Here is a 14,155-nt window from a genome sequence, read left to right as displayed (position 1 = left end):
CAACTGATATAAGAGACTACAAAACATGTTGGCGTGAAAACAGCGAATACTAATAACACACTTTCATGTTCCTGAATCTGGTGCAGTGCAACAAGTGCAACATATAAGCAGCGGGTGAAAAAATGCGTTACGTCCTGATCAACCACTAGAGGGCAGCAAAAACAGCTGAAAAAACACTTTCAGTAAAAGGTGCAAAAGCTGTCACTGGAGTGGCATCAATGTACAAAAGCTACAAGGCACAACCATGTACCTTATTTACACCTAAATGGTGCATATTAATAGCTTAAATGTACATATTAGTATTTGTAAAGTACATGTTAGTATCTAAAATGTGTACACATTAGTAACTTTTTAATGGGCACCGCATCTGACATTTTTTTTAACCTTTTTTTTTCTGAGACTGTAGCAGCTCTACCTACCACTTTCAACTATGATGGTTTCCGATTATTACCAAGACACAGAAACAACATTTTTGATGGACAAATCATCTTAACAATAGTTTCATGATTACAGTTACCAGGGTTGCCAGCTTTTAAGTTCAGCTTGGAGTGAGGTTTTTATTTTAGTTTTTTTGGGGGGTTTCGATCTAGATTCAGTATCAATTCATGTGTATATACTGTAAATATAGGGGGATAAAAATCTTTTGTTGAATGCCTTTTAGCACCATTTTAAACTTTAAATTCAGTATTTGCTTGCATTCATTGTGTGCAATTATGCAAGTATCAAAGGATGAAAAAGAGTTTAAAAAAAGGATAAAAAAAGGATGTAAATTATTAACTTTTTTAATTTCTCATTTAAAAATCTAGTGTTTAATCATGTCTAAATATTTATTAAAATGAAGAATTAAAAAATAAGTAAGCAGGTATGACCTGCAATATTCTAGATATATTTAGTAAAGAGCCATACAGGTAGGCTACCTAGTGGGTAAACGCATTACAAATTAAAATAATTTTTTTTTCTGACCACAAAATGACTCTAATTTGCCTCTTTCCATTGGAATTTAAAACCCCTTTTTTCTATTTTAACTTTACATACTACACTCATTGAAATATAAGTAATAGAAATATCAGAAAAAATATAAGTCATTAATGGACCATAATTTTTGCACAAATAGTATTTAGTAGGCTACCAAAATATCTCCTCAAAATATTAAATAAATATTATTGGACTAAAATATAGAACACTTATTTAACTGAAAAATAGTTAAGCTGTATGGTCACATTATAAGTAAGCAATAGGCTACCCGAGAGTTAAGAAAACCATATTAATGCTGCCTCTCCATCACTCTCCAGAATAAAATTACACTGTAAATGTCATCGACGTAAATCAATGCATAATATGCTGTAATGTTTACCAAAAATTGCTGCAAATAATTGTATAATGAAGCTGTCGTCTATTCTACTTAAACCCATAGAAATGTATTGTCAACGCTGGTTTGTTTGGACAGCTCCGTGAACCACGTGACCGCGCGGCGACAGCAAAGCTTGTCGCAACTCTTGTTTTTTTTTTTCATGGCACTGGCTTTAACTGAAGTGCTACATTTTACGATTTACGCCACATTAAGTGCGCCAAATCCATTAAGTGTATTTATTGTTTGAATTTAGTATTAAAACTTACCAAATTTGAAAGCTGAGACTTTGATTCATATTGTAAGCAGGGTTGCCAATTTGGCGTGAGATTTACATGGGCAGCGTGAGACGGAGCCTGAAAGCGTGAGTTGGCAACCCTGCTCAGTTACATTCAATAGGCTAAGCATCATTCTGAAAAATAGCAGTTTCCTCTCTTGCACTTGGCACTGGATCATGCACAGCATGAACACACTATACGGACTTGATAAGTAATAAATTGACTTCATTAAGTACTTCAGATTCTTTCAATAATGTCAAGGAAACGATGTTTGAAGTGACACTTAAATATGCACACTATGAGAGGTCGCAAGTGTCCACCCTACTCATTAGTGACTGTCATACACAGTGATTAGTTAAATGACTTGTGCCTTTTAGAGCAATTTGGAGCGAAAGTGGTTTGTCTTGCATGACAAACTCTGTTAAAGGTTCTGTATATAAATTATGACATGTCATGGAGTAAGCAGCAGATTAATTGATGTTAAAAGGCAAATCTAGATGTCAGTAAAGAGGTGCACTCTCACTGTGCACAATAAGAGACCAAAACAGGTCAAAGCATTTGAGAGACAGCTGTCAGTCATCTGAAGAGTGTAAATGTCTCACCAAATCTTTCATTTACATTTTAAGAGTAGAGTACCTTCATGTATACCTAAAGCAATGTCTTTATTTGGACTCCTCAAAGCAACCAGGAATACATACTGCAACAGGATGCAAAGAATAGGTTCCCTTGTTTTTCCTTCAGAAAAGCCAAAAGAAAAAGACTGAAATAAAAATAAAACGATTTCCTTTTAACAAATGTTAACTGTACAGTCTCACTTTTTCTAAGTATGCTTAATTTGTTACACCCATGGAATGCTGGGAAATGATACTTACAAACATAAGGGGGATGTAAGTGTTTAATAATTTAACTTTAATTTCCTGTGATATAAATAGAAAAAAAAAAAACAGAGGTTTGGGGGACAGTGTTAATTAAAGATCTCCTAAACAACTACAATAAGTGCAAACAGATATTTATATACAAAATTGCACATATCATTTGGGATTCAGGAAAAAAAAAACAATGTGTGGAAAATAATTTGCATCCTCGTTTCGGGATAAATAAATCACAAAGCGAACTCGTCAGACACAGACGCTCCAGAACAAAGGAATAGACTAAATGCAATGCAGGTATCAGGAATAAAACATTTGAGATTTGTGTGGTAAACAGATGCATCGATACGAAGGTTTAATATCAGTGATTAAGCCCTATCTAGCAACCCTGAGACAAAAACAACCCCATTTCAGCACGTTTGACTAAGCTGAACATTCACTTGGAATTAATGGACCAAATCAGACTATGAGCACCATAAGGCTCCGAAAACCCTCGTTCAAGTGCGTACAAACTGCAGGGTTTTGATTTTCACTAAAGCTACAGCATCATTTGAGATTCACTTTTGATTACCGAATAATACCAACAGATTTAAATGCAAATATTTGTAACAAAAAGGGTACACAAAATCCTGTGAAATACATGATCCATTGTGTGCATTACTAAATTAATAAAATGATATGCTACAGATGATCAATCACAAGCACATTGAATAAGGAGAAAAAACTGCACGTTTAGAAGAGAAAAAATAATTTCACAGCATTTAAAATGTTCATAATTTATATTCTGATTGATCAAGTCACTGTTGCCATCCATGGTTTACATTGTCGTAATAACATATACATGATCTATTGTTATTCAAAGAAGTTTCATATTACACCATTAAGAGCTTCACTGTGATATTCAGTTTCCCTCTTCTGAAAATCCCCCTCTGTGTCCACCATCTGGTTGAACACAATCTGTGAATAATTTCTCAAATGTACAAAAGTGCTGTCGTCAAGAAAGTGTAAAAAAATGTCTATTTGGCCCGAAAAGCCTCTTCCCTTTTTTTTAAGGCAAGTGGTGACCAGTAGGTCAAAAGACTCTTGCCACAGAACCGTGCTGTATCATCTCCCAATAAATATTGCAACAAATAATTCCCCCCGCATTTGAAACGAGTGAGCAGAGTTAATGGCTTTTGGCATTTGTAGTTTCCACAAATGGCGAGAGCTTTACAATTAATGTACAAGGACAGGAATATCTCTCAACTATACATGGAAAGGGCACAAATGACATAAGTATGCGGCATGAATGTGTGGACAGGAAGCCAAGGTCATGTTCATAAGTGCATGCCAAAATGAAAAAAAAAAAACTAAAATGATCCACTACACATTTATGGAAAAGCAAGACCTCTTGCAGACTTTGTCCCTTTGGCCCTCATTTCTAGTTGAGGTACTGTAAACACTTTAGAGGGTGCTCAAGGGAGGCCGAACAACTCTTCAACAAATGATTCACAAACATCAGGCTCCTTCCTGTTATCTGAACAAAGCTGAAACACACTCAATTCACATTCAGTAGACTCCTCAGCCAGCTAAAGTTGAGTTCCAAGAATTTCAGAACTCTGTCGGTTTAGAATTAGCGGATTCCGGAACTGGACGGATAAGGGGGAGTTTTGTTCAGGGAAAACATGCACTCATTACCTTTCATTCTCACCAACACAACAGCGACGACACAATATGATACACCAGTACCAGTAAAATCTCTTTTCCAAAATGATTTTTAGACAAAGTTATATACCATCTTTATAAATATTTTCTGTGCTGTTGTGTCCTCTATCAATATAAATAGCAAAATATAGTGTCATATTTCCTACAGCTAGTTGAATCCCCTTATCCATTTACACTAACTAAAGCATCTTAAAATCACAAGATTCTTTTCTGAAAGGATCCATTAGAAATAACGTACAATTGGAACAAAATCTTTCAACAAAATGGATGTCTGTACAAAACAAAATTAACAAAATAATACAACGAAAAGCAACACAATCAATGTGTGTGTTGATAGCCACAGGAGTGCACAGATGCTAGAGAGTTTGTGAAATGAGTCTGGGAGACGTGTGAAACCAACCGATTGGGTGAAAAGTGAAGCAAGCTGATATCAACATAGATTTTTTTTTTTGGAGGTGGTGATGGGGTGTGGAAATCATCCGTGATGATCTGACCTACTCTGACCTTTTGCTCGAAATCCCAACCGAAGATTGTTTGAAGAAGAATACTCAGCGCTAAATTTTGTTCCCTTTTTTTCTTTAAATTAAAATGCTAACCAATAAATATGCAAACAAAGAGTCCACTTTTTTGTTGAGACCAAAAATGCTTCTAACACTTTGTGGCATACATTCAGGAACATTCATATTGAAAGTGAAAAATGCAATGTAAAATAAACAAACAAACAAACTGAAAAAAAAAAACACTGTAAGAGTTAACAATAAACATTGCCATAATAATAATTTATAATTATATTACAAATTATTCCTATGTGTGTTTTTTCTCCAGTCCAAGGTCCCTGCCAGGGTAAGGTGATTTTTTTTTATAGTTTTTCTTTTGAGGGAATCCAGATGTATGGTCCAGACTGTTCCTCTATCACCATCTTACACTGGTTATAAATGTCCTCTAGTGTGTCTCCTTGAACCAGCGCTGAAAGAAAAAGAGAAAGAGCTGATGTTAAAAGATTTTTAAACACTTTACAGATTAACATCTTTTTCATTTTGCACCACAAGAAACCCTGATGACAGTTTCATAATGATCATTTTTGAACTTAATGGCTCATTAGCCACATTATTGTTCATGGATTCTTCTGCATAAATTGTAAGAATAGCAATTTTACCCAGCAAAAGAATATCTAACAAAGAAGTGAGAATTATGCCGCCTTTTCATTAAAAAATATATTTTCTTTTTTCTGATAAGAAAAATAGCTCTTCTATTTAAGTATGCATTATTAGTGAAGCAACAGACTTTTTAAATCTCTTCCAAGAGCTTTCTTGCAGATTCAGAGCAACGGAATAAAAAAAAATAAAAAGCAGTAGCATAGTCACACGGGTTCAAAATACCCTCATATCAATCATCATGTCGCTGCACGCTTTTTCACATTCCTCCATACAGACTCTCGGGGGTCACGCTAATGCAAATTTCAAGAGAAAGTTGATGTGTTTCACTCAGGGGAGACCATCAGCTCCATGGCTCTGCTGTCAAACATGATGGATGTAACAGGCTGCAGTGGTTGGCCTCTGAGGTAATGCATATGCAAGAGACTATCAGAATATGCAAATGAGGTGATATCTGAGCATAAAAGTGCTGCTCAGGTCCTCTGGATGGATTAGGAACTTTTCTGTTACCTGAGAAATACTCGCCAAACTCCTGCTCCAGTTTCATGGCACGGTCGTACGTCTTTTTGGCCTGTTCCTCCGTCAACCTCTTATTCATCTCCCTGAAATGCACAGGTTTTAGAAGCGTATCAGTCCCTTAGTCTGAGTGCAGAGGAATTTTGATTATTTATGGAACATATAGAGGTGTGTGGTAAACTTACATTAAGGACTCGATGGATCTAGGCTTTATAAAGATGGCAATGGGGTAGAGTTGTGCTACTTGTAGTCGTTTTATCGCATTCCCAGACACGTCAAGTATGCAGTGCTTTCCCTAGAAAAGCAAAAAGGACTTGCTAAATGCTAGGAAGCTGAACAGTAGAGTAAGGGGCCGTTCACAAAAGACACATTCAAGGGTACAAGGACAAGTGTTGGCCTATGAGATGTTTAGCAAGGAAAAGTCTTGTGAATAATGGCCTCTAAGATGAGTTTGAGTTTGACTCTTTACCGCATTACTGGCAAGTACTGTACATCTGAAACATGCTAAACTGGCTAGGCATCCCAAATTGTGAAATCTACGTTAGGCAAGGCAAGCTTATTTATATACTGTAGCACATTTCATTCACAATGGTAATTCAAAGCACTTTATATAAATAGTAATGCTGTGGTTGTGCAACTACTGACCCTCTCAGCCACGTATTTGACAGACTGTACACTGGTTCCATACAGATTGTCATTGTACTGTCCAGCCTCGATGAACTTGTGCTCTTGGATGTCTTTCTCCATCTGCTCTCGTGAGGACACAAAGTGATAATCTCTCCCATCCACTTCATAATCCCGCTTTGGTCTGGTAGTATCTGAAATTGGTTAAAAAATATCCAGGCTTTAGTTTTTTTTAAGACTTGGGTACTCTGTTCTACAACACATAAAAATCATCATCATCATTATTCAAATACACATTCATAAGAAATACCTTAAGTTGTCAGAGGACGGAGGGCAAGTCTACTTACAATTACAAATAAACTATTATATGTCTACCTTTCAGGGTGACATACTAAGAGATAGAACAGCAGCAGTGATCTAAGCAGAAATACCCATAGATCCCACTGACAGGATGAACTGTATACTACACGGAAGAACTATTATATTTTTTTACTTATAATCTTGCTCATTGCAGACTAATATTCTCACTTACCTTCTTGATCAGAACTGTTAGCCGCTTTTTTTAAATTATTAACAAACAAAAACGGTTAAATATAAGTCTGGAAAACTGAAAAACAAACAATAAATAAACGGTTTAAGATGTAAAACATGAAAGAGCTCTGTGGCACTCATCAGCAAACTCTCCGAATGATATGGGATTTTTATTCTGAGATGAAGACCTCCATAGTATTGTCAATTTGTTAATATTTTCACTAATATGTGTAGCACAAGCCAACAAAGCTCTTTCCCAATAAACAAGGGAAGAAAATTAGAAAACAAAGGAAATGTTACAAATTGTGGATTACGAAGCGTTACTTTCAAGGTTTGCTCCAAGTGCTTTTAGTGTTTTTTTTATTTTTTTTAATTTACTCTTTAGACCACTTGTAACTTCTGAAAGCATCACTAACTAGTGACCTAGTTGAAGTTTGTTAATCAGCAGACCTTGAAATAAGTGATTTGATAGTTACAGCACAATGAAATGAGTTTCAGGAACTGCACTCAAGCACACTGGGACAGTAGGGAACACCACAGACTCTTATGGTCAGGCCACTCACCTTACCATCTCATTTTGATGAACCCCATCAGAACCGCTATCAGCACAAAGGCTTAAAAACCCCCAAGACTACCGGATATAATTACAAACTACCTTGGCCACAGGTTTTTCTAGCACTCCAATTGAAATCCATAATGGCACAAGTGAGAATAACACAGTACACTATTGCTCAGGTGGGCTCTTTTAAGATATCGGTTGAGTCAGCCTCTACTGAAGGTTTAGTATCTGTGCATACTAAAGATATAATCATGAATAATTAATGAAAGATCCATTGAAAGTTTAGTTTATCTGATAATTTAACCACCTGGGTAGGAACCACAAGATCTCTGTACTTACGTGGCACACATGATCCAAACTTGTCCGGAAACTCGGAAATGAGGTCATCGTTGATTCTATCCTTCATGGGCCCCAAGATTATAACCGGTCTGGCATAATTAACTGTTCAAACAGATAATACAGGCACAGAAAATGTCTGACTGAAATCGAACACCAATCACGTAATTTATTTACACTGACTGTGAACGTCATACAGTTCAAGCATGAGAGACAGTGGAGAGGCACTTACTCTCTTGTCTGACGACGGGCTCATATGAGAGAATCAGTTCCTCTTGACTCCCTGGAAACAGAACAGAAAAACATACTCAGTGGGGTGGGTGGTTATGATAGCACTTCGCCTGCTTTTTGCAGAATGCCGGCGATCGACATGGCCACATTTGGTGCGCCCTTCACCAAGTTCTCTCATCTCAGAGCACCGCTCAAGTGGAAGTGTAAATGAGTTACTGAGAGCATGTAATGTCATTACGTGCCTGTTGACAAGGACATTTGTATTAAAAAAGAGAAAAATAAAAAAGAGTGGCAAAATTGAGTTAGCGCTCATTTGGGAGATTAAAGGGATCAGCGGAAAGGCGATGATGGACAACAGAAAATTTAATCACGGATGAGACTGAAGTTTCAGACAGTGGCAATACTAATTGAATATAATAGTCCAATTATGGAAACTCAGGTCCAATGTGACGCTAGTTGTGAGGTGGTCTGCGCACACAGGGACTTAGAGAGCCAGAGGAGTTTATTTTTAGCCCTGGAACGAACAGAAGCAGGCTGCCGCAGGAACACAATATGGTTATTATCCATCGATTCAACCCCAGATAGGATCGAGTGTTATTCTGAGCCAGAGCTTCATTTTTCTCATAGGCAGTGGTAACATTAAACTATAGAGAATGAATCACACATAAATCAGCTTCTGTGTAGTGCTCCACTCTTACACAGAACAATTTAGATGCTGTGGAAATGCTAGATGGCCTCTATTTGTGTAGCTATTGCCATAAACACAATGGATTATGTCCGTTTAAAGCCTTACAAACACAAAGCACACTCTGAAGCTCTGTTCGGCAACCTAATGAACTGCCCACAGAAGCAGAATTTTGAGGCATCAAATGCAGACTCACAACAAAAAAAGCTGTTCCAAAAGGTAGGCAACTTAACTTTGCTGCCTCCTTAAATTTATTGTTTGGCTAAATTCTAAAGGCAACACTGCATGTTTGCATTACTGATCCAATTCAAGCAGATGAGGTGAGAAAAATGTTGACTATAATTAAACATTTTATTCAACACTTTAAACAGTATGAATAAAATTTAGAATTAAAAATTATTATTATGCTGATTAGAGTGGAGCTCTATTGTTAGCACCAGACTCAACTGAATATATTATCGCGAGTTGAGTCTCACATAGCTGGTTATGTAGAGCATTCCAAATCAGTAATGGCTGTAAGGATATCTCTCTTAGAAGGCAGCTGCCTGTGTAGGTAATAAGCAACATAAAATAAGCAACTTAGAACAAAGCTTGAGTTGTATATTCTTTTGAATTCTGCAGGATGAGTTCTGTGCATTAAACAGAAGCCAAGTTGAGGGGACAGCATCTGTGAAGACTTTAAACAAGGTTATGTGGGTTTGATCAATGCCTGGAGTTTGTGGTGGAGTCAGATCATACATCATTTTGTAAGACTGGACAGTGACATTTGCCCTCTGACTCTCAGCTATAAGAGCCAGAACTTAAGAATTATGCTTCTACTAACATCACATGAAAGACATGGTGACTTAAAAAAAAGAAGAAGCAAAAAGTATCTTATGCTCATCAAGGCTGCATTTATTATAATCAAAAACAGTAAAAACAGTAATATTGTAAAATATGAACACAATTCAAAATAACTTTTAATTTATTCCTGTGATGGCAAAGTTGAATTTACAGCAGCCATTACTCCAGTCTTCAGTGTCAAACTGCCGGACCTGAGACTCGAACTCGCAACCTTTTGGGTTACGAGTCCGACTCTCTAACCATTAGGCCACGACTTCCACTAAGAAACACTACTTATTAACAGTGCTGCTTAATATTTTTGAGGAAACAGTAATACATTTTTTTCCAGCATTCTCTGGTGAATAGAAACTTCACAACAATAGCATTTATTTGCAAGAAATGCAAACTTTTGTAGTATTAGAAATGTCTTTACTTTAACCTTTAATCAATTTAATGCATCCTTGCTTCATTAATAATAAAAAAAAAAAAACGTACTGACCCCAAACAATAATGTACAGGTATATATATTCATATCAATGAAATGTTTGCTGAAATGTAACTCTGAAATGTTTAAACTTAAAACTGCCATGGGCAAAACTTGTATCTTTCTGCATGTTAAAGCAAACAAACTGTAAATGATTCTTTCTGACAGCATGTATCATTTTTTATCAGTGCGTTATCAAGTGAGTCTATTTCCAAAATAAATGAAATAAAAGCCACAAATCCTGTTTACCGGCCAAGGGGGAAACAAACAAGTCATTTTTCATTATGTTGACAATGGCTGTCTAGAACAGCATCATGCCATATGACAATTACATGGCAAAACCTAATCTGTCCAAAGTGACAAGCTCATCTAAAGAGCTCTGAATTCACACTCGGTCTGGAAACCTGCCACTCTCAAAATGACTACAAAACCTCACAGCTAACGCTTTGGAGCTGGACTATCTCCAACAAACTGACCTGAAGTCATCAGGTTGCTCAGTAACTTTTTCTTGTAGCAGTGTGATCTATATGTTCTATAAACTTTGACAGTCTTGGTTGTATTTGGTTGACAAAATTAGACTTGAGTTTAAAGAATAAAATAAAATTAGACACAGGAGATTAAATTAGGGACCCAGTACCGAGGAAGAGAGATAAACACACTCAACCTAAAAGAAATATCCTCTCTTCTGATCTTATATATCGGCTTTGTTTTCTGTGAACATCCATCGCTTATCTCTTATGTCTTGGCACAAATACATATTAATTAATTGAGAATAATGCTAAATATTCAGTTTGGTCGATGTGTATTCCCTTAAAACCATATTTTAATAATTGTGTTGGCTAAATGCTCCTGATGAGAACATAAAAACACTGTTAAAAACCCAAGACAACATTTGGCACAGCACTGCAGAGACATCATAAAAGACAAACACAAAAGACTAGAATGTAACAGATTTCCATTAGGAGAACTTCATGTTCTATATAATAGATAATAAGTATTTATTATATATATATATATATATATATATATATATAAAGATAAGGCTCACAATTCAGACTTTTCCCCCCTCAGGATTGCAAAAAAAAGTCAGATTTGTGAGATATAAACACAGAATTGCACAAAAATTGTTTTGAATTGCTGAATTGTAAGATAAAAAAAATTACCTTTTTGATTTTTTTTTTATCCCATGGAAGAAACAAGCTTACATAGAAAATAGCACCACATTCTCGACATACAAACTAAACAAAAATCATTTGACAACTATTGATACATTATGTTCATTCAACATTTTAGCTACCACATAAGCCTAAGGATGATAAAGCAGGAATCCCTAAAACATTACAACCTGTGGACCAACATATATTAGTATTCTGACATGCAGACAGGCCTGTGGTTGTTTGAGACGGCTAGGACGACGCAACGAAAAAGAAAAAATCTGAACTGAAATGTGTCTTAGGAGATATGTGCTTAGCAATATGTGCTTAGGAGAGGGGTATTGGGTCCATTCTTTAACACACTTACTCAGTGTCTTTGCTCCGTACCCGTCCTCCCCTATTCCAGAGATGTCCTACACCACACAGCCGATCAGAGAGGCGAGGGGGGTGGAGAGAGAGAATGAAAGAGGATGGGAGACAGAGAGACAGAGGAAGAGAGAGACAGTGAGGTTGTTGGTGGGGCGGGCAGTAACGCCAGAAGAAGAAGGAGGGCATGGGCTTCCTGGAGCTACCTACACACCTAGACCTTTCAATCCACCCCGAGGATGCGTTTGTGTGAGCGTGTGCTGTTTTTATGTACCTACGTGTGAGAGTGCACGTGCATTTGTGGCTACTTACGTTCCGAGTCACTGCCGTCTTGCTCGTCAGCGTCCTTGTTCTTGTAGAAAGGGAACTTGCGTGAAAAGATGAAGTTCTTTCTACGTTTTTCACTGAATGACTGTGCGGAGAGAAAGCATGGTGCAAACAGGGGGCTCTAAACGCTGTCACAATCATGCTGACAAAAACAACACAACGACCAGAGCTGGACGTGAGGGACAACAGCTAGGAGACAACCAAACATCCAATTGTTTTTTATTGGCAGGATCATTCACCTAAATGAGATTAGTAATTAACTCATATTAAATACGCTTTTATTTGTACCGAACGAATTACATTGTTTTTGGCTCAAACTGAAAGTGCTTGGATGATCCTGAATAGGTGATCTTTGTTTGTTGTGAAGGCTGATCCGAACCCCGCTGTCCATGACGTCACAGCACCTGAGCTGTTTTCAGACAGCTCAAATGTATTCAAATTAAAACATGATCAGTTGGAAGGAACATACAAGGGAGGTAAACAATGATAAACAAAAGACCAACTGAAGCTGGTTTAGTGCCATGCAATGGCAAAAGGGACTTTAAAAAAATACTTACTAACTCATATTAAAATACCAAGCATGCAGGACAGTCCTGACAGGGTGGCATGCTGATCAAAGGGGCCAAATTTGTGCTGCTTGTGTGTAGTATTATGATGTTCTGAGGGTGAATTGTTTTTAAAATGGCTATGAAATGCAACGAAAAATAAATGAGGTAACATATATGTGACTGAGTTGATTTTCTAGCTGATTTGGTGAACCTGAGGTCAATATGCTGTCTGATATGAATGTAATTTTCCTGATAAATTACAATCTGTGATGGTGAAACCCGTCAAGAATATGTCCAGATCATCTTTTACCCCGACATTAAAAGAAAAAATTATATAAAATTATTTGAATTATATTACATAAATATATGTAAATAAATAAATAAATAAATAAATAAATATTTTTTTTGTATTATGAAATGTTATTGAAATTACTTTACACCCACTCCTCATTTTTCTAATGCAAAAACCATAAAGGAAAGAAACAACAAAAATTAGTTTTAAAGTTGTAAAGTATGAAACATCATTATAATTTATTTTCAATTATTTTTTTTACTGAATTTAATTAATGCTTTAATAAAAATAATCATTGTGTCCAGACATAATGTGAGAGTAATGAGAATGAGATTTTTTTTTTTTTACTTTATAAAGTATGAAACATCATTATAATTTATTTTCAATTATTTTTTTTACTGAATTTAATTAATGCTTTAATACAAATTATCATTGTGTCCAGACATAATGTGAGAGTAATGAGAATGAGATTTTTTTTTTGAAAAATAAATATGAATATCAGGATTATTGTGCTTAATTATCAAGAACTGCAATGGTTTTAAAAATAGGCTTAATTTTCTTTTAACATGAACATAAAAAATTTTTCTTATGATTTTGGGGTGAAATATAACCCAGAAATTTCTTAAATAGATTAACAGATATATGTTTGGCAATAAAATAAATATATAATTTTGAGTGCTTTTGTGTGCATTTTTGTGGTTTTTGACTATTTTCTTCAGCACAGTGTAGGAATGAAACCAATTGTACCCCTGAAGGAAATATTCATGACTATGCTAATCCTCTCTATTATAAGGCACATAAACATTCTTAATCAATGCATTTTCAATCAACAGTGAAATCCTATGATAAACCTGAAATGATACATACACAAAAGACAAAACCACACAACAAATCTTCAAGTAATCCATCAGTGCCAACACCCCCACCCCTCTCCCATCTTCAAAAGACAGAGGGAGAGTAACGAGAGACAAGAAAGAAATGGAAATTTGCAGGCCTGGCTGCAATGTTGCTATGGATACTAGTGGGAATCACAAGGCTAAAAATCTGAACGGCGCTGCGGTTGTGTGCCGAACTAAAAATTCACCCTACATCCTTCAGTTTTATTCATTTCACCTCTCATGCACAAACAAGCAATATTTACTACAGATGACCTTACCATACTGATCTCATAAAAGACGCAATAGGAGACACATTTATGTACAACTGTAATAATGAGGCTGCTTCTGTGAGCTGCACTGCTGTACTGATGCTGAGAGCTCAAAGTGAGCTGTCACACTGCGGCAGAAGGATTGAGTCTCACACACACACACTTTCACTCTGACTGACT

The 14,155-nt window shown here is 36.2% G+C and overlaps 1 protein-coding gene across 34 annotated transcripts in view; it reads right to left on the bottom strand.

Annotated features, from left to right (window-relative positions):
* Positions 1–2,744: 2,744 nt before the first annotated feature.
* The window catches only part of dlg2 (discs, large homolog 2 (Drosophila)), a 212,174-nt gene continuing 200,763 nt past the window's right edge, over positions 2,745–14,155 (bottom strand). For 25 of the 34 annotated variants that reach the window (XM_016490317.1, XM_016490321.1, XM_016490335.1 and 22 more), the window contains 8 exons: positions 11,974–12,073; positions 8,152–8,202; positions 7,923–8,024; positions 7,026–7,049; positions 6,515–6,687; positions 6,055–6,164; positions 5,864–5,955; positions 2,745–5,165 (listed from right to left, as the gene is read on the bottom strand). In XM_016490317.1, the coding sequence (XP_016345803.1) occupies positions 5,059–5,165; positions 5,864–5,955; positions 6,055–6,164; positions 6,515–6,687; positions 7,026–7,049; positions 7,923–8,024; positions 8,152–8,202; positions 11,974–12,073 (759 nt within the window). In that variant the 3' untranslated portion in view covers positions 2,745–5,058. Of the gene's footprint in view, positions 5,166–5,863; positions 5,956–6,054; positions 6,165–6,514; positions 6,688–7,025; positions 7,050–7,922; positions 8,025–8,151; positions 8,203–11,662; positions 11,709–11,973; positions 12,074–14,155 lie in introns of those variants that run through there. The other 9 variants (XM_016490320.1, XM_016490324.1, XM_016490350.1 and 6 more) reach the window with 5 other exon arrangements.

The sequence above is a fragment of the Sinocyclocheilus anshuiensis genome, unplaced genomic scaffold, assembly GCF_001515605.1.
Source record: "Sinocyclocheilus anshuiensis isolate Anshui unplaced genomic scaffold, SAMN03320099.WGS_v1.1 scaffold186, whole genome shotgun sequence".
In the NCBI taxonomy this organism is placed as follows: Eukaryota; Metazoa; Chordata; class Actinopteri; order Cypriniformes; family Cyprinidae; genus Sinocyclocheilus; species Sinocyclocheilus anshuiensis.
This window is presented reverse-complemented; position numbering and strand designations above follow the sequence as displayed.